Source organism: Clupea harengus, chromosome 7, assembly GCF_900700415.2.
Source record: "Clupea harengus chromosome 7, Ch_v2.0.2, whole genome shotgun sequence".
NCBI lineage: Eukaryota > Metazoa > Chordata > Actinopteri > Clupeiformes > Clupeidae > Clupea > Clupea harengus.
The window spans coordinates 5,772,403-5,798,642 of NC_045158.1; the positions used below are offsets into that span (position 1 = coordinate 5,772,403).

Genomic DNA, 26,240 nt, shown 5'->3' on the forward strand with positions numbered 1-26,240 from the left:
TTAAGAACAGTTATACCTGTACACATTGTAATAGACAGAAGTAATTATCCGTCGAAAGTGTTGACATTGAGCAGAACTTCCGTTTTGTTTATTCCTCAGGTGGTTGTTGACATGGGTCTAATTAGTTTATCGAATTTTGGTTGGCCTATACGGTCCGTTTTAAAATCATAACGTATGGTAGCCTATAATGACTCAGAAACCGAGGAATATCATTTACATTTTAGGCATTAGTAAGTCGTTCGGCCTTTGTTCTGACTCAAACATTCCTCTTTGTCTGTATTAGGCTACAGGTGCCTTGAAACAGCCATTTACGAGACCGCACAGCAACGTAAAGTTTACTGACAAAGGTGTGTTCCCTTTTTCGGTGTCGCAGTATCAGACTTATTTTTTCTCTCACGTTACTCTCAGATATCATGATGCCGTAGCCTTTAATAGACAATTGAATGTAGCCAACTGAATGTTTAGGAAAGTGTTTTTTGTGGGTTGAGGAGGGAAAGTGGCGAGTGACAGGGCGGTCTCACAGTTAACAAGTAACAAGGACATTTTGTGATAAAAAAAGCATCTATGCTTTAGAGTAAAGTATTAGTATCACTGTAGAGTGATTCATGCACTCATGTGGATGGTTTTAATTGTTTAAAGTGTCTTTATTTTGAAATCATAGCATATTAAATACCATCTGATCTGATCTAATTCTGCTGCTAGTAATGCCACTGTCTTACACATTTTTCTGTAGGTTTCCTGACAAAAAGGCTCACCATGTCTGAATGGAATGGGTCGAGTGCTCACTTTGATTGGGTTAGAGGCACCCCACATTATGACCAGGTGCCTGTTGGGTCACTGGCAAGGGACACAGAGCTAGCGCTGAGCGCAAACCCTCTCCCAGCTCCTCCCCTTCCTAAGTACCCTGCCGTTGGAGCAGAGTTCTACCCGAGTGACACAGAGGAGAACCCCGACGACGCCATGGACATCAAGCCTGTCCATCGCTTCATCCCTGACTCTGTGAAGAACTTTTTCCAGGCCAGCAAGCGCTCAGCTGCACAGGACAACAACAACACCACCACTGATGGGGTGGCGTGCTCTCCTCCAAATTCCCGCCCCCCTTCTCCAGGTGCCCCTGGGTCGTACCTAGATCCCTATGGGGGATCAGGAGGAAGCTACACCTCCCAGAAGGAACGTGAAGCCATGTTGCTGGGGGACCCACTGGAGTCTGTGTCTGGGCGCTCCGCCATGACTTACACTGAGCGTCTAGAGGACTACCACCAGCGCTACGATTACATGAAGTCCTGGGCAGGACTGCTGCGCATCCTGGGCTGTGTCGAGCTGCTGCTGGGAGCAGCTGTCTTCGCCTGCGTCTGTGCGTACGTTCACAAGGACAACGAGTGGTTCAACATGTTTGGGTATTCCCAGCCTGGGATGGGGGTTGGGGGAGCCGGTGGCGCTATGGGAGGGATGTATGCAAGCGGGAGCCAGTACACGGGGCCCAAGACTCCTTTTGTCCTTGTGGTCGCTGGCTTGGCCTGGGTGGCGACCGTCATACTTGTGGTGCTGGGCATGACCATGTACTACCGCACCATCCTGCTGGACTCCAGTTGGTGGCCCATCACAGAGGGTGTCATGAATTTTGCACTGGGCCTGCTGTACATGACCGGTGGCATCATCTATGTAAGGGACACCACGCGAGGAGGTCTGTGCAACTTCCATGTGTTCAACAACGGTCCCAATGCAGTATTTTGCCGCACTGAAGCGGGTCAAACGGCAGCCATTATCTTCCTCTTTGTCAACATGGTGCTGTATCTGGTGGGTTCTGGCGTTTGCCTGAAGTTATGGAGGCACGAGGCATCCCGAATGCGCCGTGAGGCATATGCACAAGAGGTGAGGCGATCTAAAACGCCATTGTATTTAAAGGCACAGTCCTCAATTCTGGTGAAAGGTTGTTGATATTTGAGCTCAACCACCAATTACATTATACCCCTCCCTTTCATGCTTCAGAAGCAACATTATTATTGGCTGGAAGAGGGTATGGCTCGGTCCATGCCACTTACTTTGTGTCCCGTTTACAGAGCTAAGACTGTGCACAAACACTGGACTGATTTTTGAGTGCACACACTGTACAGACAGCTAGAATAATGTGGAGAATTATCTGAATTTGATGAAAAGTGTAATGGATTTTAATCAAATACTGCACATTTTTAAATGTAAATATGTTGTAAAAAAAAAACAGGTGTTTTATTTCAGTTAAACACAATCATTTTGTTGTTTTGTTAGCACTGCGCAGTGCAGCCAGTATAATGATAAAAGTGATGTTACTCCCTTGTTGTTTTTATTTGTCCTGTACAGGTGAAGACGTCCGTATCAGTGCCACTTGGATTGGTAACTTCCATGCTTTCTTTAAACTCACATTCTAACATGCTTGTTGAACCACTACCTTCATATTGTTTTCCACTTCCTCTTCTGCTCATACTTGGTCTACTCATGTGTACAGACTGGCCCAGGCTCCAGTGTTTCTGAGCCGATCCGGCGGGCTATGCTGTCAGTCGAGCGCGATGACATACCTCTATCCCCTGCACCCATGATGGAGGCACAGATCATCCAGGGTCACATTCCAGCGGGGCACATTCCCAAACCTGTGATGATTCCCGATTATGTGCAGTGAGTTAGGGTCCAATCTGAATTCATTTTTAGATTAATTTTAGAAGTCTCTACTAGAGGCCTCTACTCTACGTTTTGCTTCAGTTCACAGTTCAAGCCAGCTGATCCTTGTGTAGAGTACAAACAACCCCCCCCCCTCTCTCTCATATACAAATACAGGAAATACCCTACCATTCACTCCAATGAGGAACGCGACCAGTATAAGGCAGTGTTCAATGACCAGTATGCCGAGTACAAGGAGCTACATGCTGAGGTTGAGGCCCAGATTAAAAAGTTTGATGAGATGGACGACATGATGCAGAATATCCGTCCTTCTAGCCAAATGGTACCTTCCACTCCCCTCTTAGTTACCATTAAAATCATCAACGGTGGCAATGTACTATTTAGTAATATATTGAGTATAAAGTCAATATAGAATGTTTGGTTTAATTTGAATTGTGTGTGCGTGTGTGTTTCACCTTCAGGAGCAGGAGCGTATCAATGCAGTCATCCAGGAATATCAGAGGAAAAAAATGGTGAGTGGTAGTGACCTCAAACATTGTCGGAAGTGTCTGTTGGGAGTTCCCAGTGCTTCCACTCCCATTTCAATATGCATTCCCTTAAACAGAATTCCCCCTCTGCATATCTGACTGCCTGGCAGCTTCACATGCCAGTTAGTTTTCATAGCTTCACATTTGTATCAGAAAGCACTGTCATGGCCAAGTGTTCTTTATACATCACATTCTAGTCACTGTTTTAGTCAAATATTGTTGTGGGATAATTTATATATTACTACAAGTCTATATTATGTTTTCTGCATTAAACATATATTGTGTGTGTGTGTTTGTGTGTGTGTGTATTCATGCACCTGTGCATATATGTATGACCATCATTTGTATGTTATATCCACAGGATCCCACATTTGTGGAGAAAAGGGAGAGATGTGAATATCTCAAGAACAAGCTGTCTCACATAAAGAAGAAAATATATGAATATGAACATTAATGGCTACAGCCCAGCAGGGAAACACAGTGGAGTGCAAGCAGAATACAGGAGGCTACCAGAGGTTACCAGATTGTTCAGATTCCAGTCTCATTGAGTCAGATGAAAGCTTCTGCTGTCTGTCTGAGATAACTGAGATATGCTAGATCCTCATGGAATAGGGCTGCAAATGGAGAGAGGATAACAGTTTCTGATCACTGTATCCCATATGATCTAGCGGGTGATGCATCGCTGGACTACTGCAAGATGTACAAAGTGTAAAGGTTGCACCAAGGACTGTTACTGTGATAAAAATGCAAACATTTTGTTTTATCTACAAATGTGAGGGTTCTGTCTTAGATACTACATAACTTCCAGCATTTTAAGCATGAAGGAATTTTTGGTGAAGTTTATGTTTTGTTAAATTTTCAGTAATATTAATGTACTTCACCTTTTTAAAGGTCAAGTCACTTTCATTATGAACAGTGCTCATCAGTTCTTTTGTGTTCTTAGTTCTTCCTCATCAGTAAGCATATTATTTACACGACCGAGAGAAAGTGTTCTGTGTTTTTGTGGAGTACAAACAACCCCCTTTGTTGATCTGTAGTTAAAAGGAGTTCAAAGGAATTAAGAAAATGTCACAAAATGCTTGTGCAGATAACTGATCTGTATAAAATGTATAGCCTGCATTGCATGGATTTTAGTTACCTTACTGCATAAAACAACAAAAAAGCTGTCTCTTGTATGTTCTTGCTTTTTCTTTCATAATATAGTTAAACTGAAGTGAGTAAACGTCTAGATGCGCCTCAGACATTGTACATGTACATGACATGTACATTGTTGAATTGATCTATTCTCTTATTGATAGATCAAAAAGGTGAAATAGACAGGCAAGGGCAACTTCTGTCATCAAGCCTATCCATAAAAAACATTGTCTAGAAATGCAAGCTTATAGAAATATAAAGAGTATTGGTTCTCTTGGCGTAGAAAGCACTGAAGCATAAATGTAAGGCTTAGAGGCTAGCCTACTCATTCAGGTTTGTGGAAAATTCACCAATTCATAAAAAATATGTTTTTAATAGTCACAATTTAGTAGTATGATTATGAGACTAAGAATATTGTACCCTTAAGGCAAGGGTTTAATAAACGTATCCGTTAATGTATTTGATAAGCCAATATTGCCAATTTCATCTATTTTTCGCTCTTCATTTTATTAATGTATGACAGACAAACTACACTGTTGATGGCCAGCATTTAAGGTGTTGGCTACTAGGGGAAACAAACGCGCCTCCTGGTATGGTAGACAAAGGACTGGAGCGGTAGAACCTGTTGGTGTACTTTTATGTAGGCTACTGGTCATAGTTGAATAGTGGCGTCTTTCGAAACAGTCGTGTCTTTTTTCCTTGTGTAGCTTCAGGGCGGAGCATGTTCACCAGTGCCGAGAAGAAGGAGGCTGTATGAGGATGCGAACAGGTGTGTTCAACATGATTAGCATAATGTGTTATCCTTGGGGATAGAGGACAAGTGTTGTTTCCCAGACTACGACAGGAGCTCAGTGGAGAAGGTGAGTTTACGACTGATGTCTTTGTTTAAAATGTAGTATCTGTTCATGCTGTAGTATCAGATAATGCGAAATGCCGCACTCTTAATAGTCTTTGCTGCTAGGTTTGTCCTTGTAAATGGATGGTCATTTTGGATGATATTTTTGTGATGTTTCCTCGCCATAGAAGAGCCATTGTTGTCCCGCAGTGAAGGCCTAGGTTCTACTTATACCAGTCGAAAAATATAAACTTACTTCTTACAGATCTGCAAACTGTTTACTCACAGGAGTAGACTTCAGTAGACAATTTTTTTTTCTTTTGTAGTCTGTGAGACTCCTGACGTATCATTCACATACACTATGCGTAACCGACATTTTAAGAACCTGGTGTCATATGTTTAGGTAACACAAGGGTAAAGTAGTGTACTTAGTTGACACAGTATTTTTTCTCCAAGCATCATTATTTTCGCTGTTTTGAATCTTCTCCAAGTGTGCCGTGTAACTACTTTCAATAAATTAAGCTTTTTTCGTAATGACCCCTTTAAAAAAAAAAAAAAAATGTATACACCTCTTTGCCTATTTATTTGTAGGTTAATGCAGTCCGGAATAATCGGTTCATTTTTATTTTAAGATTTCTTATGCTATTGAACAAGGTTATTATTATCTGTGCACTTTGTTCTCAAGACTGTTGTGATTGACTTATGTATGTCCCTACAGATTCTTCTGTCTCCAGTCTAAATGTATTTTTACCTTCTACAGCTCACACCTGTGAAACTTCGATAGAAGTGAGGACCCACCACAATGCCGCCAAATAAGCACAGTAGCCCACCTCCATATGGAAGCAACAGGTAGCTCAGAGTTTGCATACCAAGCTTGAATGCTGCTGCTAATTCATAGCATTCAATTCAATTCTGGCATTGTTTTGCTTTTTAGTGTATCATTATGAAATATAGCTCTATTTCTGAAACTTTTATTCCAAAGTTTAAAGTTGGACTTCCTTAAAAACTGAAACATAATAAGGGCACTTATGTCATTAAAATGAACAACTGGCTGTAGAAGTGTGGATATTAGTATGGAAGTGACCGTTAAAGAATACCAATCCGCCTTTTGTCTGCAGGCATGGCAGCCGGAACAAGTCCCAGCATACCTTCTCTTACTACCCGGAAGAGCAGCATCTGCAGTTCTACCGCTGGACTTCCCCACCTGGTGTGATGAAGATACTTTCCATCATCATCATCATTATGTGTGTGGGTGTGTTTGCCTGTGTGGCTTCCACACTGGTCTGGGACTATGACATGTCCGCAATGGGCCTGGGAGGCCTCGGAACACAGTTGGGCGGAGGCGGTTATGGTGGTGGAGGCAGTTTTGGCGGCGGAGGCAGTTATGGAGGGGGTGGAAGCGGAGGCGGAGGAGGCTATGGTGGGGGTCAGTATATGAATCCCAAAACAGGCAAGGCCTTCATGATCGCAGTAGCAGCCATCACCTTCATCGCTGTGTTGATCATCTTCATCCTGGTGGTGTCACGCCAGGGCTCTGCACGTTCACCCAAGTTCTACTTGGCCTCCATCATCATTTCTGCCATCCTGGCTTTTTTGATGCTCATTGCCACTATTGTCTACCTGGTGGCTGTCAACCCGAGGGCCCAGTCGTCAGGGTCTGTAATGTACAGCCAGATCCAAATGATGTGTTCTCAGTTCCAAAACCCACAAGCGGGCTCGGTCAACTTCATCAACCAGTACATGTATCACTATTGTGTGGTGGACCCACAGGAAGTGAGTTTGCACTGATAATGATGATTTGTCATTGTAACAGATGGCTGGTGTATATTTGCACATATTAAGGATAACAGCTTTGTAAAATACACATTATCATTTTGTGTTTATGAAGCTCAGATATTGCACAATTCAGCAGTTCATCTTGTTCTGATATTCCATAAATCACCAGACGTGAAGGTGCATTCCTTCCACATTAACCTGCTTATGAATTCTTCTTTGATCCATCATTACATTCCTGCATGTCATTCCTTGAGTTTCACTATTCACCAAGTTTTGCCATGTCAGGTCCACGTGGGGTTGTCTTGGTCATGATGTCACTGTTATTGTTACACAATCTTAATTATGTATTGTGTTGATTCCCCCCCCCCCCCCCTCTACCAGGCCGTTGCCATAGTTCTTGGGTTTCTCGTTGTTGTGGGCCTCATCATCCTGCTGGTATTCGCTGTGAGGACTCGCAACAAGATCCGTAGATATGGCAGGGATCGTGTCCAGTGGGAGGAAGTTAAGATGCTCAGAGACGTCGGACCCCAGAGTGTTGGAGCATGGGTGGGTAGAGTAAAGACTGACCCTAATAGAATACCGTAATGATGTCTTGTGTGGATGTAGAGTGTGCTGATTGACCTTTGTTATGAAATGTTCAGAACAAATACCCAGTTCTCAATGACAATCAGTGGGAGCATGGCTTGTAGATGAAGGTTGTTGTTTTTATTGTCATGAAAACAAACATGTTTGTGAATTCTGAAGGAACCATGAAAAGGTGGAAAATCCCATGTTATGCATCATTCTTGTTTTTGTTCTTGTTTTATGCATTTATTTACATTTTGACGGCTTAAAAAAAATCATTACTTTGACCTTGAGCATGTCATGTTTTGGCTTTTGAGTTAACCTGGGATGTCAGGTGCAAAGATAATGCAGTGCGGGAGGGCGGGATTAGTAGTTTCGTGTCCAGTTTCTGGGTGTGGTTTCCTGCAGCCTTTTCATTTTCAAAGAAGTTGTAAGGTTGCTTTGATGGACTGAGGAATTGTTTCCCGAATTAACCTCTTGTTAACTCTTATAACCTCTCATACCATTTTCATTAGCATTAAGACTTTAAGAATTTTAATCTTTTGGAAATGTTAACATTAAAACTCATAGTTTAGAAATACCATTGTACATATATATTTCAATTCCCCAAATTGTTGAAATTAAGGAAGGAGCCACCGATTTTATCTTTCATAAAGAGTTGTAATGAGCTGCTTTGGTTTCACCATCCAGAGTATGTGTGATGAGTTTCAGCTTGGGTGGGAGTGGGGAAACCGGTTCTGTCAGATCAAGATTTGGAGTTCATTTAAACTATTTACCACACAGAACGGGTTGGCCTCCTCTGTGGAATGCATGCAGGTATCTTTATCTGCCAACGTCATGCCACCCTTTTAAACATGTGTGGTGCATACAGAGTGAAATGTTGTTTTTATCCATTTCATTCTGTCACGAAAAACAGACCCACATTGTTCGCCTTTTTGTTCTGGTTATAGGTGAAGAGTGTATCTGGTGAACCAGACGTGCTGGTGAATGACCATAATGACCAAGTTGGTGGATCTAGAAACTTTTTGGACCAAAGCATGGATAAGGCGAAACCCATATACCTCCCAGGGTGAGCTGGATGTCTCGCATGTTTAAAATCAGATATTTTAAAAGATGGCAACCCCTACTTTACTTGCATACTGGCAACATGAGCAGTAGAAATCAAATGTAAAACTGTCTGGAAAAGGAAAGTCTGTCTTTGATATGCATGGCATTCCAAAAGCCATGAATGTGATGCCAGTAGTAATAAAGTATGTTCATAATAGACTACAATACACTATAGACAGTAGATTATAGGCAGATCATTTACTTCAGTCATTTATTTTGAAAAGGTGGTTATAAAGGTATTTATTTTGGGACAAGAAAGCATAATGTCTCACTGAGTTACTATCTGACATCTGAACCTCACATTTACATTAACGACAATTTTATGTAAATATCACAGCTAGACACATCAGCAGTGTCTAAAAGATCAAGAAACAACAAGTACATAAATCATTTTCTAACTTAACTGACGTAGTCTTACACGTAGAGTGTGATCTTACTTAGGATCTTTTATTACACCTTGTTTTTTGTGTAACGTGAACAGGAAGAGCTTGTTTCTCAGGGAAACAAAGAACCCATTTAAACAAGCACGAACACTATCCACATTATGCAATTAACCATTTATCCCAAATGACGAAGTTACATGTAAGTGTACGTGAGTTGTTTACCAAAGGGGTGTGTGTCTATGTGTTTACAGGAGCTCTGACATTACAAGCTCATTTGGTGGTCTGAAGAGCAAGCTGAAGGACTTTGACATGGGAGCAGAGTCTGGGGACGAACTGGATGACCTTGACTTGGACAGGTAAGGGTCTGTCTGGTCAGACATGGGCACATGGAGACTGCTATACATGGTAAAGGAGCCATAGTTTGGAAGGAGAGCGGAAAGTTCAAATACATATATAATATATCAAGGAACATCCAAGAGGGCATTTTTCAACCCTTGTGTCTTAGAATTTTGATTTCAGGTCACCAATAGAATTGTTGGTAAAATAACAATAGATTTGACAAGATGTTGGACCAGAGGGTGCCACTAATAAGTGAAATCTGATGACACTGATAGCACAACATAGCAGGACTTTCCGAACAACACAGCAGTGTTGCCTTTCCTGACACACATCCATTTCCTCCTGTCTCATTTCTCCCTCACTTCCTTGTTTTGCAGTGAGCTCCCTCCTATTGTCACTGAGGAGCAGAGGCTCGACTATAAGCGCGAGTTTGATGGGGACCATATGGAGTACAAGCGCATCCAAGCTGAGCTCGATGATGTAAACCTGGGACTGGCAGAGGTGGACAAAGAGCTGGACCGACTGAAGCAGGGCAGCCCACAATTCCTGGTGGGTTTCACAGAGACAGTATTCTAGAATTTTAAGGCCAAAACATTACTAAATTACAATATTACATAATCTCACTTAAACTGCCTCCTGATTAAGATTTTTAGAGCCTGCCTGACAGTAAAAATGTTTTTGTTAACAGGATGCCATGGATGAATACAACAGATTGAAGAACCTAAAGAAGGTATGTATATATTTCCCAACTAACTGCATTTGATTCTTGTAAATCTTGTTTTCAACTCAATCATAAATCATTTTAGACCTGCTTTTTGACCTTACTTGACTTTTAACAGATAGAAACCTCGTAAATACTATTCTCATTGTTTTGTTCTCTCTCTGTAGTCAACGGAGTACCAAATGAAGAAGAAGAGGTGCAAGTACCTGAAGGCTAAGCTGTCCCACATAAAGAAGAGGGTCAGTCAATATGACCGCAGACCATGAAGGCTGACATTTGGACCTTTGACCTTTGTTGTCTCTGTCCTGTGCTCAGACCTTTTAGTATCTGAGTGTTTCTTTTGGGCTTGAGAGCCAAGATGAGTCAAACGGTGTAACTGTTTTTAACTGTTATGTTTGTGCAAGTGCTTTGCTGCAGTCTGTGAAAGTACAGTACCAATGTGATATAGTAACTGGTTCTAGCAACACTCCAGTACAAATTCCTCCACTAAGAATGTATTCCAATACCAGTCTCAGTTCTTCTTTTACTCTTAAGTGATGGTATGGTATCATTTAAATCATTGCTGAATGCTCTCTCAAAACTAAGCTTGAGCCTGAAAACAAAATTAAATTAACCTTTTTTAGCAATTGTAAACTTATTATTCGATATTTTTACTGATATTTGCATTCCTACATGTCACTCTAGATTTGTATATAGACCATTGTTATCTCTTTGCATTTAAACCAATGAAAATACATTATTAAAATATATTGTATGCCCAGGTAATCAAATTAGTATTTGTCAACTCAATTCTATGTTTTTAGTGTTTTTATTTTTGGAGATTAGAATTGTATTCACTTCTCAGATAATGCCAGATACAAGGCTATGGAAGGATTTAAGTGTACAGTGTTTTATATTATATTGTAAATATGAATTCGAAATAAAGCATTATTTCTGGATTATCTCTTTTTCAAAGTTATCATTATTTGTATCTCTATCTATATAATCTTTTTCTGGCATATTCATGTAATGCATTTTGAAGATTCAATAAGAACCCATTCAATGTTGTACGCGGAACTAGCAACAGTGCATTTGACGTTTCCGACCGGACATTTATGTAGTTACACTGACATCCTTGTGAAGTGGAGCTTGAGCTTGTTTAGTATATTTGCGAAGTCTTATTTTACCTGTCATAAGGCGTATGCTTCAAATCTTGTTAATTCTAAAAGTAAGTAATTGTTATGCATCACGTCGTTTGTTTATTGTGCAAAAATATCCATCTAGCCAGCTGTTCGGGTTTCAGTTAAAAATACACTGTTTTGTTTGTCGATCCAAGTTTGAAATGACATCGTTAAGAGCTTTATTTCTGAAGAATCGAGCATTAGAATCACAAAGTGGTTAGCTTTCTACAAAACCAAACTCGCGTGCCTTTTCCTCTATTGTTGTTAATTTTCCATGTAGGTATTGTTCATTTATTCAAGAGATAACTTACTTCCAAGGCGAGCAGCAGGAGGAGAAAAATAGTGAACAGATAAAGCAAGTCGGTTTCCACATCAAGGGGGCAGTAACATAGACATAGTATACTATACTAGTATACTATGTCTATGGGCAGTAATACATTAAGGGCTGTTCTATGGTTTCACGAAAAATTAAGCTGAAAAGCTGAGCTCAAGGAATTTGAAGTATGAAGAAGAGTACGTCGTTAGCGAGCTAGCATATCTTACATTTTGTTGGCAATTTAGTTTTATAGGTGCTTGGATTTCAACAAAATGGATGAAGAGCCGGAGATTGCCAAGAGGTGGGAAGGGGGTTACGAGCGGACCTGGTAAGTATTTGTCTGCCATTGATTGTATGCCTGATAGGGTTTGTATTTGGAACAACTTGTCTCAATTGTTTCCTTTTAAAAATGTGTCTCACACATGAAATGCATCACTCATGTGAATTAAGACACATGGTAAGGCAAGGGAAACAGCTTAAAAGTCATTGTGTGTCTTTTTCTATAGGGAGGTGCTTAAAGAGGATGAGTCTGGATCTCTGAAGGCCACAGTAGAAGACATTCTTTTCCAGAGCAAAAGGAAAAGGTGGGGTTTGCATCAGAGGGCATTTAACAAAATTATCATCCAATATTTCATACTTTCCTCACCCTCAATTTCCTCTCTAACATGCCAGGGTCATCGAGAGCCATGGGCAGGTTCGACTGGGGATGGTGAGCATCAAATGTTTTTTCTGTGCAGATTGACTCTGACTTTACAGGCCCCACATTAATGAACTGTGGTTGTCATGATTTGTTTTATTGAAGATGCGGCACCTGTTTGTTGTGGTTGACACCTCCCGAACCATGGATGACCATGACTTAAAGCCTAACCGCCTGACCTCTACCCTGAAGGTGAGGATGTGTCTGAGCAGAATGGCAGTTTTATGGTCTGGTAATGTCTGTCTGCAGTTATGAATGATGCCAACATTTTCTCAAAGGACGGCATCGTCTGCACGTTTTTAAAATTGTAATCTTTAAATTTGGTAGCTTCTGGAGTTTTTTGTGGACGAGTACTTTGACCAGAACCCAATCAGTCAGGTAAGAATTATTTCCAGTTTCTCTGTGTTTCTTCTCTGTGTATATTCTTACCTGTTATTACCTTGCCTCTTTCTATTCCGGTCCTTTCCATGTTATTAAGGCCCATGTTGTTGTTTTACAGATAGGAATTATAACCACCAAAAACAAGAGGGCGGAGAAACTGACTGACCTTTCTGGTGAGTTGATCTCAATACATGCTGAAATGTGCTCAAGACATGCTGAAATGCAGTTGTTACAGCTGTGTATGAGATTGCCTTGTAGTTTGATTTTCAGAGATTACATATATATTATATAAATCATTGTCCTCAAGAACCAAGCATTCTAGATTTATTTACCCTAAGTGAGGTGGGATTACCAACCGACCACCACATTAGCAATGACTTCTGAAAAAACTAGGCTTGAAGTCTGAGATTAAGCGCTAGAATTTAGCAATTCTCTAAAATATTAAAGGTTATGTCATCACAGTGTGCATCAGACCAAACCGTAACACGCATTTTGTAATTTGTTTTATGGTTAGGGAACTCCAAGAAACATATCACTGCCCTAAAGAAAGCGGTGGACACTACATGTATTGGAGAGCCTTCCCTCTACAACTCCATTAACCTTGCTATGCAGACTCTGAAGTAAGTAATTAGCGTGAGGAGTTAAGTGTTTGGTATACTTCTGCGGACACGGACGCATATTTTTTGTCATCCACACAGTCTGTACGGACTGTCCGTGCTGCAGCAACATGTTGGGTCTGTACGGACATGTCCGCATTGACTGCGCGTGAACGAAACTGAGCGTGCAGTGATTTGCATGCGCTCAGTGCACTAAGGTCGTTGTGCGCACACGCTCAGCTTGTCCGTATCTGCTTGTCTGCAACAGCACCAAAACAAGTATACTTGGAACACACCAATCCGCACATCCTTATCCGTATTGCACAAAGCCGTGTGTGCAGAAGTATACCTCGGCTTTAACACAAGGCAGTGAGAGTGGCTGGCTATGACCCTCTTAGATCATTAGTTTCCATGTACTGTTGGTGTTGTACAGCAATAGACCTGGACTATGTTGCTGTCCTGTCATACCACTTAAGTTTAAGTTAAACTTCAGTTTTGTGATTGGCTATTAAAAGCCATTTGAGACAGTGTGATGCATATTTCTCCCTGTTTTTCTTTAATTTTTAAATTTTTTGTTCAGGCACATGCCGGGACATACCAGTAGAGAGATTCTGATCGTCCTCAGCAGCCTAACAACATGTGACCCTGCAAACATTTATGAACTCGTAAAGGTATGCTTAAAATGGTTGAAGGGGAGTATTAAAATGTGGATTTCTAGAAAGCGAAAATCTTTGAAGTTAAGGTCTGCAGTTTTATTCCAGTACACTTTGTGTCAAAGTTAGGAAGTTACTCCTTGCAGTATTGCATTAGAATCCCGGACCTTACCTTTAAGTGCATAATTATGAGGAAAGAAACAGTGTTGCTATGTTAAAACCCTCTTTAGTTGTAAATAAATCCTGAACTACTCACTGTTTAGAGAATTCAGCTATTCATTGTGACCAGTATGGTCTATCTTGTCCTCACGGGAGATGTTATGTATAGCAAAAAAGTACTGTCAACTTCTTCTGTCATCTCATTGTGGTTGTCTCATGTCCCAGACTCTGCAAGGCCTGAAAATCCGTGTGTCTGTGATAGGCCTGTCTGCAGAGGTGCGAGTGTGCACCGTCCTCACACGAGACACTGGGGGTGAGCAGTCGTAACACATGATGGCTACAAACGATGAAGACCTTGAGAGCACTTTATCGTAGTTATTTAACACAATGCATACTTTAACGTAGTTTATGTGTTATTTCTGTTTTCTGTAAGCACTGTAAACAGTGTTTACAGTTTTGTCTGGTTGGTTATTAAGTTGATGAATTGAAGATCCATTTATTGAGATTTCCATCTAACTCACCTATTCACCAACATGTGTTATTTGTAATGTAAACAACAGGTTCCTACAATGTCATCCTGGATGAATGCCATTTCCGTGAGTTGTTGATGTTGCATGTGAAGCCTCCCCCGGCCAGCACCTCGTCTGAGTGCTCCCTCATCCGCATGGGTGAGTGACCAATCACCTGCACTCCTGGAGAAGATGGATGCTGTGATATTATTACCATGGGGGTAGCTTCCAGCACAGGAAATATGATGTTCAAGTGGTATTTTTGTCACTTTGTTGTTGTGACAATTTCTATTAATTTATGACCGTCAACCTTACATATTGGCCTAATACATAGTCCTTCGTAAGGTTTTTAGTCATGTACCGACCTTCCATATCGCAAGGCAAGAATGTTTTATTTTAGCATTTGAAAATCTATCATATCTTGGTGCGCTCGTTTTCATGTAAAGGTAAAGGTCAGCCGTTTAATACTCAGACCTGGGACTCTCCTTTGCAGGTTTCCCACAACACATCATTGCTTCCATGTCAGAACAAGATGCCAAGCCATCCTTCAGCATGGCGTGAGTGAGGATTTGTCTATTAGATTCGAATATTTCTACATGTCTCTTTGTATGATGTCAGTATATCCTGTCCTCCTGTTTTTAGGTGATAAGCTTATGTTGAAGATGCTGGCCAGAATAGACATGTACAAGTTAGTTAAGACTGCTAAATAATGCTGCAAAATGTTAAGGGGACACCATTTAGCCATAATTAACGTTCAACGTTTTTTTGAGTACACACACTGAACAGCTAAAGGACCCCAAGGAGCAATTAACTGAATCTGTCAAAAGGTGTATTGTATAAGAATTGTGGACTTTGCCTTTAATTGGGGGAAAACGTTGGAAAACCATAGTCTGTTTAATTGTGTACAAATTATGAGTAATACGCGTTGTTTGGTTTGATTCTCCAGGCACTTGGATAGCACTGGTGGTCCTGGACTGGGTTTTGGAGGATACTACTGCCCCCAATGCAGAGCCAAGTACACAGAATTACCTGTGGAGTGTAAGGTTTGTGGTACGTATTTGTCTCATTTGATTTGTGTGTGTATACTGATTCGTTGAAAGGGTGTATGTCCTTATATGTATAGGCTATAGAATCATCACCAGGTTTTGACATGTGCTATGCATCAGTAGCCCACAGCTTGAAAGAGCTGGAGGAACAATGTTGCGAAATGTGGCAAAATCAGCAGTCACAATAAAGATGGAGACATTTTTGTGTACATTTTGTATACAGAATGACCTTGAATGGACAAGCAAAACAAACATGTATTAATGTTTACATCTATAAATATGTAGCTAGTTGTCTAACTCCTGTCAGCATAATTCTTGTAGTTTCTACAGAAATGTGTGAACCTAACAGATCAGATATGAGAATGAACATGATCCGAGGCGACAACCATTCATCTCTCGGGTCCATGCCCATAGGTCTGACGCTGGTGTCTGCTCCTCACCTGGCACGATCCTTCCACCATCTCTTCCCCCTGGATGCCTTCCAGGAGAGTCCCCTGGAAGAACTTACAGGAGAGAGGTACACCCCCTCATTATTGTTAATGTGTGTGTGTGTGTGTGTGTGGGGGGGGGGGGGGGGGGGGATATACATCCTCTCACTGGCATTGTTGTTATTATTTGGGGCGTGTGGGGGGTTGCACAGGGAAGTGGAGTGTATGGTGAGGTTGAGGAATTGGCAGAAAATCACGGAGTCAGATCACCTGTATGTCAATGTCATTAGTGCTGGACTTTCTCCTTATGACAGTATTTAGAAACCTGCAGTCAGGGCTTCAAAAAACATAAGAGTTTTTGGCCCAACCTTGACTGAAACTGCCTGCGGGTTGGCTCTCACTCGAGCGTCATGTTAAACCCAATCTGATGAGTAGTGGAAATCCTGACGTTGTGTTTTGCTCTCTCAGGTTTTGCCAAGGCTGTCAAGGTCAACTGAAAGACCAAAGTGTAAGTAACAGTCCTTCATGTGCCACCTGCTGTATTTGCATAGACACAGACCCTGGTCTCCTGACCATATGTAAATAATTCTCTGTCCTTTGTGTGTGTGTGTGTGTGGTTGTGTAGGTGTTCACCTGCCCTGTGTGTCGGACTGTATTCTGTGTGGAATGTGACCTCTTCATCCACGACACCCTGCACTGCTGTCCCAGCTGCATCCACAGCCAAGGAATGTCTTGACGACTGCCCAACTTGCTTTCGGACGTGTATTTTACGGACTCCTAACCTAGGTGCAACTGGACACGTAGAGCTCGCCCCCAACCTTAATGAACTCAACTGAGCAACCCCAAGAGACATGTAGCCAGAATCTCAGAAGTGGTGCTGTGCTGGTGAACATGAGGTGCACTTCTACGAGCAAGACATTTCCCTCTCAGCTCATTCTTCTGCTCTGTTATTCGTTCCTCCATTTTGACTCCAAGGTAAAAAAAAAAAAAATGGAGGCTCAGAACAGCCATGTAAGGAAGCAGATGAAATGATGCAGCCATGGCTCCCTCTAATGGGGATGAAAGGCTATACAGTGACCAAAAGGACCAAGTTGTGTATCGTCAATACGTCAATAAATCTTTGTTAGTGGAATGTACCTTTTTACCCTCTTGCGGCTCATTAATGACAAACAAATCTGTCATTATGTTAATAAAATTTTAAGAAAAAAGACTTTGAGATCGGAGTTAAAAACGTAAGTAGCAAAGCTTTATAGGCAACACACCAATGAGTGAATCAAAACAAAACATCTATCAGCAGGACCTTTTTCAACACGGGTATTAGACAGTGTTTTGGGCTTTGAAGCCAACCCCTGAGAAAGGTCAGTAAGGATAAAGAAGGATTCCTCTGACAACACCACTGTTGGTTGGAGAACTTGATGCAAAATTAAACTTAAACAATAGCTGCACCACTTGATCAAGACAACACTTAATGTCTTGCTTGAACAATTTCATTATTTCTGTAAAGTGATTTAAACTTAAGTTTGCGACGGTGACCTCTGGTCAAAACAGCTGTTAATATGTGATAACTGAAAAGTGGAACTTTATATCCACTTGTTGTGGGATGGCTCAAATAGGATTAGAAGTGGAGTCAATTTTACACAAAAGTTCCTATCCTACATTTAAATATACTCCAATGCTCATCATACTTTGGCACTCTCACGGAGAGGTTCAAAATACAATGCTCCTAAACAAATTTCACAATGATGATGATGCGCCACATCATATTATCCGTGACCGAAGGGACCATAGAATCTTAAATTCGTTTTTTGTGGGTTTTGAGTCCTCGCTGGTTCAGCCAAGCTTGCAATAGAGGAAGGTTCTTGTCCATCCACCTGATGTTCTCCTCGATGTTCTCGTACGCCTGCTGAATGCATCTCATTCCTGCACCCTTCTCCTCGGTCAGAGAACCAAAGAATCCACTCACCTGAGAAAGACAAACACATTAGAAACATTTCTTATTCACAGGACAACACCTTTAGCTGCTCTTAACCCAAAGTGAACCGGATCAAGATTGACGCCACACTAGGCCACTTACTTCATCCAACATGGCCCTGGTAGAGTACTGACTGGTCACTCCAGAGACCATGTGAGAGATGGAATGTGAACCCAGCTCAAACCTACAAGTAAATACATTGAGGACAACATTTATTTATTATTTTTATGATTTTTTGCTTGTTGGCATTCCTGATAAAAACACAAAGAATTACTTATAAACCATTATTAAAGACTGCGCAGGGCCACTCACTTCTTGACAAGGGTGTCCCAGTTGACTTGGAGGAAGTCCCATGCGTGCTTGTAGCCTTTCGGATTCCTGCTCACTGACGAAACAACATAAGGCAAGTCCTGAGCCTTCAACACCTCTCCTTCCAGACTCTGCTCCATTATCCTGAGGACCAGCAAGGCAGGAAGACATGCGAGCGAGTGAGGGAAAGCAGAACGTTATTCATTCATACATAAAGAGCACTTCATCAACCTGGTACAAGAAGTCTAAAAGCAAAATTACAACTTTTATTCATGTTGTTATTTGTCCTTACATATTACACTCTGAGTCTGAGGTTTTCTGCTCTTTTAAATTCATACGACAAATGCTTTTAATATTGAGGCAACTGATAATAAATGACATAATTTAAGTTGGAGCAACAAATCCAAAAGTTTGTCTGTCTCACCATTTCAGCTTATGAGCGAGTGGACTTATAGTGAGGGCAGACTTGATGCGACTCTTGAGTGACGTGTACAGGCTGAGTTTGTATTTCTCCAAGAGGAAGTCCCACCCCTCTTCAGTGCGGGCTCCGACGGCAAACACAGCCATGCTGATGTCATTGGGGAGACTGCAGGGTTGAGATGAGGACATAAAAAGCAGGGGGTAGGTGAGCCACCACGGAGAGACCAGTGTAAAAACAAACTGTTGAACCTGTATATGTATCTGTAAACATCTGACCTCATATTGCCATCTGATTCCTTCCACTTTTGGAAGAGCTCGGTGGCTTTGTGAACACAGGGTGGGTGGCCTCGAACGCAGGCGAAGAGTAGCAGGTAGCTGCGTAGCATCCTCTGAGACGAGGACCCCTCATCGCTCCAAGCCTGACGATCAATAAGGTCTCTGAAGAGCTGCACAATGTAGCCCTGAAAACACAACCACTTAGGGTTAGTATGGACAAGCATCCTGTTAGGGTTAGTATGGACAAGCATTCTATTAGGGTTAGTATGGATAAGCATTATATTAGGGTTAGTATGGATAAGCATTCTATTAGGGTTAGTATGGATAAGCATCCTATTAGGGTTAGTATGGATAAGCATTCGCAAGGTATGAGCTCTCACAACTCACAACTAAACGTACCAAACTCCAATGGCAATTACAATACTGAAATTCGAAATCAATAATTCAGCAAAGTGGTCCAACATCTATTTTCTGTCACGAACCTTCATCTGATCCTCAAGGTCCTGCATGTCTCTCTTCTCCATGAGTTTGTAAAGAGGCACCAGCTCGCTGAGCCCTTGTGTCACTGGCATGATCTCGGTCTCCTTATTCAGGTACAGGGAGAGGTCCAGCGCTCTGTCCAGTGAGAGCTTCCCAACACTGAGGAATCACAAGAGAAAGAATGGCACCTCGCTCACTGTTTATGTCCTTAAAGCTAGAATGGTTCTTGTTCAGAAAATATTATACCAAATTGTTCAGGTTTGCTGCATGCACTAAGACATTGGATATCTTAGCATTTGTCCCATTCATTGAGAACAGCTTACACAAAACAACTGGGAAGGATCTTGACTGTCTAAACGTAAAGACGTCTAGTGCAGCTCTGTAGCAGGTGACTTACCTGACCAACTGGAAGACGTTGTTGATGAGGCTGGCTCGGTCGTTACTGCTGAGAGCGGTGTGGTTGCGTTGCAAGAGGTTTATGAGGGCATCCCAGCTAGCACTGTCATAGTGCACTATGTAGTATCCACTCATGTCCACATTAAACTTAATCCACTCTACCTCAGCAGGAAGATACAGCACATCTAGAGGAAGGTGACAAGCATCAATTTAGGACAGGGGTTCATTCCAGGAAATGAGGATGTATTCAATAATAAAGCGTTTATTTTAATAAATAAAATGCATTATTATTATTGTTATAATTCCCAGTGGCTAGAAACTACCAATGCCTTATGTTGGCTAGAATAAAATTACATGAGACAACAGTCTTAAGCTTCTATGTTTTTGTGCACTTTGCTTTTAAGACACCGCAAGTTAAATTTGACATTGATATTCAAACTTGATTGTTTTTCACTTATATATGTGCTTCAAATGAAGGTACACAGGCTCAAAAAGCTTCAGGATCCAACCATTGAGTACTGTGGTTCCAGAAGCACTGGTGTGACCAGCCGTGGAGGGTAAACATTATGGTTTCATCTGAGAGGATTTTGATTGGTGAATCCCATCTTTAGAGTGAAAGCAGGAAGCTAACCTGTCCTGGTCTTCAGAAGGAAGCGATGCACAGTTGAGGAGTGGCTGGTGATGTAGGTGAGTGGGACCTGCCACAGAAACCTACCGCACAAGAGACGGAAATGCTTTAATCATCAGACCCTCTACCATTTACAAACAACAATCTGTAAGAAAGACAGCCCAGTTCTACTATTGAAGCTGCTACTACTAACGCTACTATTGAAACTAATGCCAGCAATACCAATATTACTGGTAAATGGTAGGCTATAACTTATTCAGGGTTGTCTTCAGGAGCAGCAGTACTGTACTCACTCTGATGTGTGTGAGGGTTTGTCACTCTTCAGGAAGCGCTCCTGACTCAGTCTGACCTCACGACCTTTCACCTCCACAGTGACCAGAGGAAAGCCTTCCTGCAGGGTCCAGGTCTCCATCACAGCTTTTACGTCCAGCTCGTCCTCTGCGTACCATTTCTGTGACAGAAACCAGACACAGATGACAGTCATAGATGAACTAAATCAAATAAACTAGATATCTAATAACTGATTAACTAAAAATACCTGACTAAATAAATCAACTATTTTATGTTTAATGTATGACTTTAATTAACAACATAAATTACATGCAACCTAAATTATTATTTAAATAATACTAATAGTTACAATTATTATTGTAACATTTGAAACTACTATAGTTTATTAGGTCCTGAAAATAGGAACAAGTATGGAGAGCCGAATACTCACAGATGCTCCGGACTTTGCCCCTGGGCGGGAACAGGACCCATCACCTTTCAATCTGCCCTCGTCCATGCTGTCAGACTCACAGATCTGTTATAGGAACATGCACATAAGCAATAGATGCTCACAAAACCAGTTATATCACATATTTATATGAAAATCATAAGTATAATATTAAAATATTCACACAAACACACGCACGGATGAAGTATTGCACATAACCTTACATTAGTCAAGCTCTCCCACAGATCACCATTGACTGTGTTCTGGAAGCTGTATCGCTTCAGGTAGCGAACAATACCGAATTTGAATGCCTTTGGAGTGAGGAAATCTCTCAGCATGTGTAAAATGCAAGCTCCCTAAAACATCAAACAATTTTATTATTATCAAATTAAACAGTGAGCCAAACCAAAATCCTGAAGAGTTATGATATGAATGAAGCACTCCATTAACGGTTTATTGCATAGGATTTAGTGGCATCTAGCAGCATCGTCACCCCTCTTTTTAACATGTAGGATGGCCGTCAGTTTCTATAAAAATACGAAAGGCCCTCTCTAGTGCCAATGTTATGGTTTGTCCATTCTGGGCTACTGTAGAAACATAGCGGTGCAACTTGGCGGACTCCATAGAAGAAGACCCGCTCCCTATGTAGATATGAAGGGCTCATTCTAAGCTGACGAAAACACAACGATTCATTATTACAGGTGACTATACGCAAATAAAAACATAATTATAAATACTATATTCCATTTCTGCTAATAGATCCCCCTAAATCCCACACACTGTACCTTTAAGTTTATGACCCAAACCTCTAGGCCATGTTAATTTATGTTATTATTATTTTTATATACAACTATATAAATGTATTCTATCAGAGGCATGGTCAGCACTCATGTAGTGGCATTGGGGTTTATGGGTACCTTGTCATAAGACATATCATCAAACATCTCTAGGATTTGGGCTGGGTTCTCCACTGAGGTAGAGACTGGATGAGATGAGGGTAGAGAGTCCACCTCCATTGCCTCAAAACACTTCCCCAAGAAATAGTCCTCCTGTTTAGTGTACACAACAAATGGAGGAATCACTAAGGGCCACCAACAAATTACATTTTCTTATTTTATTGACATGAGCATTCAGATCTCAAGAGTTTTAAACATCTAACAATAGTAAGAAATCTGACTCTACACATAGCAATAGTGCAGGTGTACAGTGAATTTTGCAGTTCAGCAAATTGGTCTGAAAAAGGTTTTGACTTTTCTTGTAGTTCTACCAACTCATTCGTAATTTAACTTTTTTTTTTTTTTTAAACCTCATTTAACATTTTAAATAAAGCCCGGGCATTTGCTTCCTAAACTGTAGGATCAAATAAATGAAGCTCACCACTTGGAGCTCTGGATGGGTGATGTTGACGGACACAAACTCCATAAATTTGGCAAACCCTTCGTTCAGCCAGAGGTCATTCCACCACTGCATGGTCACCAGGTTACCAAACCACTGATAGGGGGTAAATGGGGAGGAATGACAAGCTTAAGAAATGTGGGAAATGTGTCTAAATGTTGGCTGGGTTACACTCAAACTACAGTTGTCCTGTGCACTGAACACATTTTAAATCTTTAAGTGTCCAGCTGTTAAACTCATAAAACACATTTCTACTAGGCAAGACATGAACACCTGATGTGCCAACTCATGGGCAATAACCATAGTGATGCCCAGCTTGTCTGATGCTGAAGACTTCTCAGGATCAAACAGCAATGCAGTTTCCCTGTATGTCGTTAGACCCCAGTTTTCCATGGCACCTGACTGGAAGTCAGGAATAGCAGCAAGGTCTAGGAGGGGGAAAGATGTACTCATATAAGAACTGAGTTGTGAGATCTGGATACAAGGCTAAAAGTGGCTATTATCAAAAGTGTGTTTTACAAACTTCGTTAACAGTAAGAAAACATTATGGTAATTTCTTCTCTACAGGTATCTGAGTAGTTCGTTGTGAGAAAAATAATGTCTTACCCTGTTTGGGAAGAGGGTAGGGTATATCAAAGTAATCATCATAGAAGTCAAGGAGTCGAGCTGCAGCGTGAAGTGCAAAGTCAGCCTGGCCAATTTTCTCAGGGACAGTGTAAATGGAAATCTAGCCCCCCAAATAGGTGAAAAAAATTGTTAGACATTTTGTACTATGAAAGATTAGTATTAATGCCATCCTCAAAATTAACACAAATCCTTGTCATTGCTGCTTATACTGCCATGATCAAGCAGCCTAGCTTTAAATTGCACTGAACAGAGTTGACTATTATGTCCTTTATCTATAGTGACAAGAGGCTGGAAATATGGAGTCCGTTGGACAGACACCTTGATGCCGTGTTCACTGGTCTTGCTGATGGACTGGAAGTCAGACACAATGTATGCCACCAGGTACGTGCTCATCTTCACAGTCACATCGAAGTGGTCTTCCAATAGGCCACCTGGCAACTCCAGTGTCTTTATCTGGACATAACCAGAGAAGAGAATTGAGTAAGGTCATACTTGTGTTATATAAATGATGCTGCCCTGGAAGCTGAAAATGATATACATGGTGTTCGTCAACCCACGAACCAGGCCATTTGTAAGCAGGGACACACAAAGCTAACCGCTATGTGCTTACTAATCTCAATACTACCACACCTTTCTGAGACTCGCATTTGACATGGTAAACATTCAGTAAGCACATCACGGTCCCTACCTTTGGCATGTTGGAGAGAGCAATATGTCGACCCTCCCGTCGAATTCTAATGGAAAAGCTGGACTTGTAGGCAGGCTCATCAAAGCAAGGGAAGGCAGCTCTGGCGCTAGTTGGCTCAAACTGAGTTGAGGCCACAAACCTGTCAAGTCAATGAGCAGTGGGTATCATGTCTCAGTTCATCATGTAAAATTGAATTTCCTTGATACTGTTTAAATTGATGGAAACATATTACTCTCCACGTCAATCTAGATGTTGATTGAAGGACTTGTATTTTTGCCTTACCTGACTTCACCCTTGCTGGTGCGGTATGAACTTTTGTAGAAACCATGAAAGCTCTCTGAGAGGTTGGCTGCAAACTTCAGATGAACAGTGTAGACATTACCAGCTCTAAATAAGACATCATCTGACAGGAGTGCAATCTGTTGGAAAGCAGGATACTCGAGAGCCTGCAATGGCCCATCAACACTGCCATCTGACTTCAAGAGTGCTGCGTTGGAAATCTGGAGGTCCTTGCTGTGCAGAACGATGGCACGGGTGTCTGTCTGCACAGCCATCTTGATGTTCACTTCTCCTGTGAAGTCCAGGCTGGTTAGGTTAGGGTGGATGAGAAGGTCATAGTGCAGTGGTAAGACACTATCTGGAAGTCTCATGTTGTTCCATGGGAAGGGTTGGCCATTGGAGGCAGTGGGAGTAGGGGCATCTGCATCTGCATCTGCGTGTATTTGTCTGGCAGCTGTCAATGGTGAGTGCAGCAGAACCAGGAGAGAGACCACCACAGTAAAGGGTGACATGGTGGTTATGAACTAAAGCCTGATGGTATCAACTGCTGGTCATGGAAGGGAGGTGTGCCCGCCTTAATACAAAAGTTTAAAAAAAATGATCGTTATTAATTAATTTGATCATCGACTAAATCGAAAGTAAAACCGCTGCAAACATGAGAAGACCTGCACACGTCTCATACAAGCATCATGCCACAGCCATCATGACAATGCATTTTCTGAGATTTTCGGTTAGTTTATTAAGCAGGACACACAAACGAATACTGATGTTAATTTCCGGGTTAATTTTAACCAGCTCATCGAATTCGATTGAATGAAGTAACATTACGATGCCTCATACATTCTCGTTGCGCTCTCAATTCATTTAAATTAAAGTAACACAACTCAGAATATGTTTAATGTTACGCTAGACATTATGAAATACGATTACATATCCAGAAAAGCAATTACAAAGGCGACTGAATTGGTTAATAACTCACTCTTTCTGTGACAGGCGGCTGGTGGAGGTTGAAGGTGTCTTGAGGACAACGGGAGTGAAAGTGAAAGCCCGCTACAGAGTTTTGTATTCTGGTATAAAATACTTTACGTTAAATTTCAAAATATCTAAAAATTCATCATTTTAATTGACATGCAGAGTACACATGCATTTCTGGGAAAGCGTTGTTTAAAACATTTTAAAACTATGTATCCACGCCTCAACGCAACATCCTAACAGGAAGTGCAACAGTCGTGGTGCAATTTACTTTTTGTACACAGGTGGCGTTAATATTCAGAAAAGACAATCCAACTGAATGGTTGATTAGGTGACAGTAAAGGAAGTAAAAAGCACAGACCTCTACTACTCATGCTTACTATATACAGTGGCAGCATTTTTGGAGTGTCCCTTCTGACCACTCCATTCAGTGTGTTTAAACTTAATTTAAAATATAAACAATATGCTTCGCTATTGTATTATTTTCTGCAAATTGATGCATACCACTCTAGAATTACACTAACGCTTGAGTAGTTAAGATAAATTAAGTTTTTTTTTTTTATTAACATGTAACTAAAGAGGATCATCTCCTAATTTGACAATTTTGCTTAATAGCAAATCTAATCACTTAACACGTGCTTGGGAAGCATGATTTTACTCTGAACCAGACTCTGTGGATTAGAAATGTGTCTGACTCTGTAGGTCAGGTCATTGCTGCAGCAGAGAACACAGAGTCTTTGTTGAAAAGCACAGCCGGAAGATGGAGGTGGGAAAATAGGTGTGGGAAAATATACTAGTGACACATAGCAATCGGTATCATGACATCACACAGAAACATTCAGCATGCTTATGACATTTCTATGTGGGTGTGTGGTGTGTGTCTATATGTATACATTAGCAGTATGGAATGTGTGCAGTGCTGATGTCTGACTGTGCTGCTGCTGTGCTGTGCCCTAGCTGGAGGCCCTATCGCTGATAACCTGCAGCAGGCACTGATGCCTGTGGTGGACCACGCCACATAAGAACATGAACAATGTCTTCCCCTCTATATTTGTGGTTATAATTGATACTTTGTGTACCTCCCTGAAAACAGAAGA

The 26,240-nt window shown here is 41.3% G+C and overlaps 3 protein-coding genes across 3 annotated transcripts; 2 read left to right on the top strand and 1 right to left on the bottom strand.

Annotated features, from left to right (window-relative positions):
* Positions 1-139: 139 nt before the first annotated feature.
* Positions 140-10,979, top strand: oclnb (occludin b). Its single transcript, XM_042708169.1, has 14 exons — positions 140-347; positions 734-1,872; positions 2,338-2,370; positions 2,483-2,649; positions 2,809-2,974; positions 3,114-3,164; positions 3,541-3,629; positions 6,267-6,921; positions 7,306-7,470; positions 8,439-8,557; positions 9,230-9,334; positions 9,695-9,866; positions 10,006-10,047; positions 10,206-10,979. The coding sequence occupies exons 2-14, from the start codon at positions 757-759 to the stop codon at positions 10,302-10,304; spliced, it is 2,979 nt and encodes a 992-aa protein (XP_042564103.1). The 5' UTR covers positions 140-347; positions 734-756; the 3' UTR covers positions 10,305-10,979.
* Positions 10,980-11,124: 145 nt separating this feature from the next.
* On the top strand, positions 11,125-17,119 carry gtf2h2 (general transcription factor IIH, polypeptide 2). The gene is made up of 16 exons (XM_012815924.2): positions 11,125-11,245; positions 11,760-11,842; positions 12,021-12,098; positions 12,187-12,223; positions 12,317-12,403; positions 12,539-12,589; positions 12,711-12,765; positions 13,107-13,212; positions 13,769-13,859; positions 14,226-14,313; positions 14,561-14,668; positions 15,003-15,066; positions 15,456-15,559; positions 15,970-16,072; positions 16,452-16,491; positions 16,609-17,119. The coding sequence occupies exons 1-16, from the start codon at positions 11,219-11,221 to the stop codon at positions 16,717-16,719; spliced, it is 1,233 nt and encodes a 410-aa protein (XP_012671378.1). The 5' UTR covers positions 11,125-11,218; the 3' UTR covers positions 16,720-17,119.
* Positions 17,120-17,207: 88 nt separating this feature from the next.
* erap1b (endoplasmic reticulum aminopeptidase 1b) lies at positions 17,208-25,453 on the bottom strand. Its single transcript, XM_012816008.3, has 19 exons — positions 25,151-25,453; positions 24,175-24,745; positions 23,893-24,031; positions 23,523-23,657; positions 23,184-23,304; positions 22,851-23,005; positions 22,560-22,673; positions 22,100-22,231; positions 21,407-21,538; positions 21,186-21,269; positions 20,758-20,915; positions 20,468-20,547; positions 19,838-20,021; positions 19,443-19,599; positions 18,961-19,145; positions 18,689-18,850; positions 18,268-18,408; positions 18,058-18,139; positions 17,208-17,946 (listed from the first exon to the last, which is right to left on the bottom strand). Exons 2-19 carry the CDS (start codon positions 24,681-24,683, stop codon positions 17,776-17,778), a joined length of 2,841 nt encoding a protein of 946 aa, XP_012671462.1. The 5' UTR covers positions 24,684-24,745; positions 25,151-25,453; the 3' UTR covers positions 17,208-17,775.
* Positions 25,454-26,240: the final 787 nt, after the last annotated feature.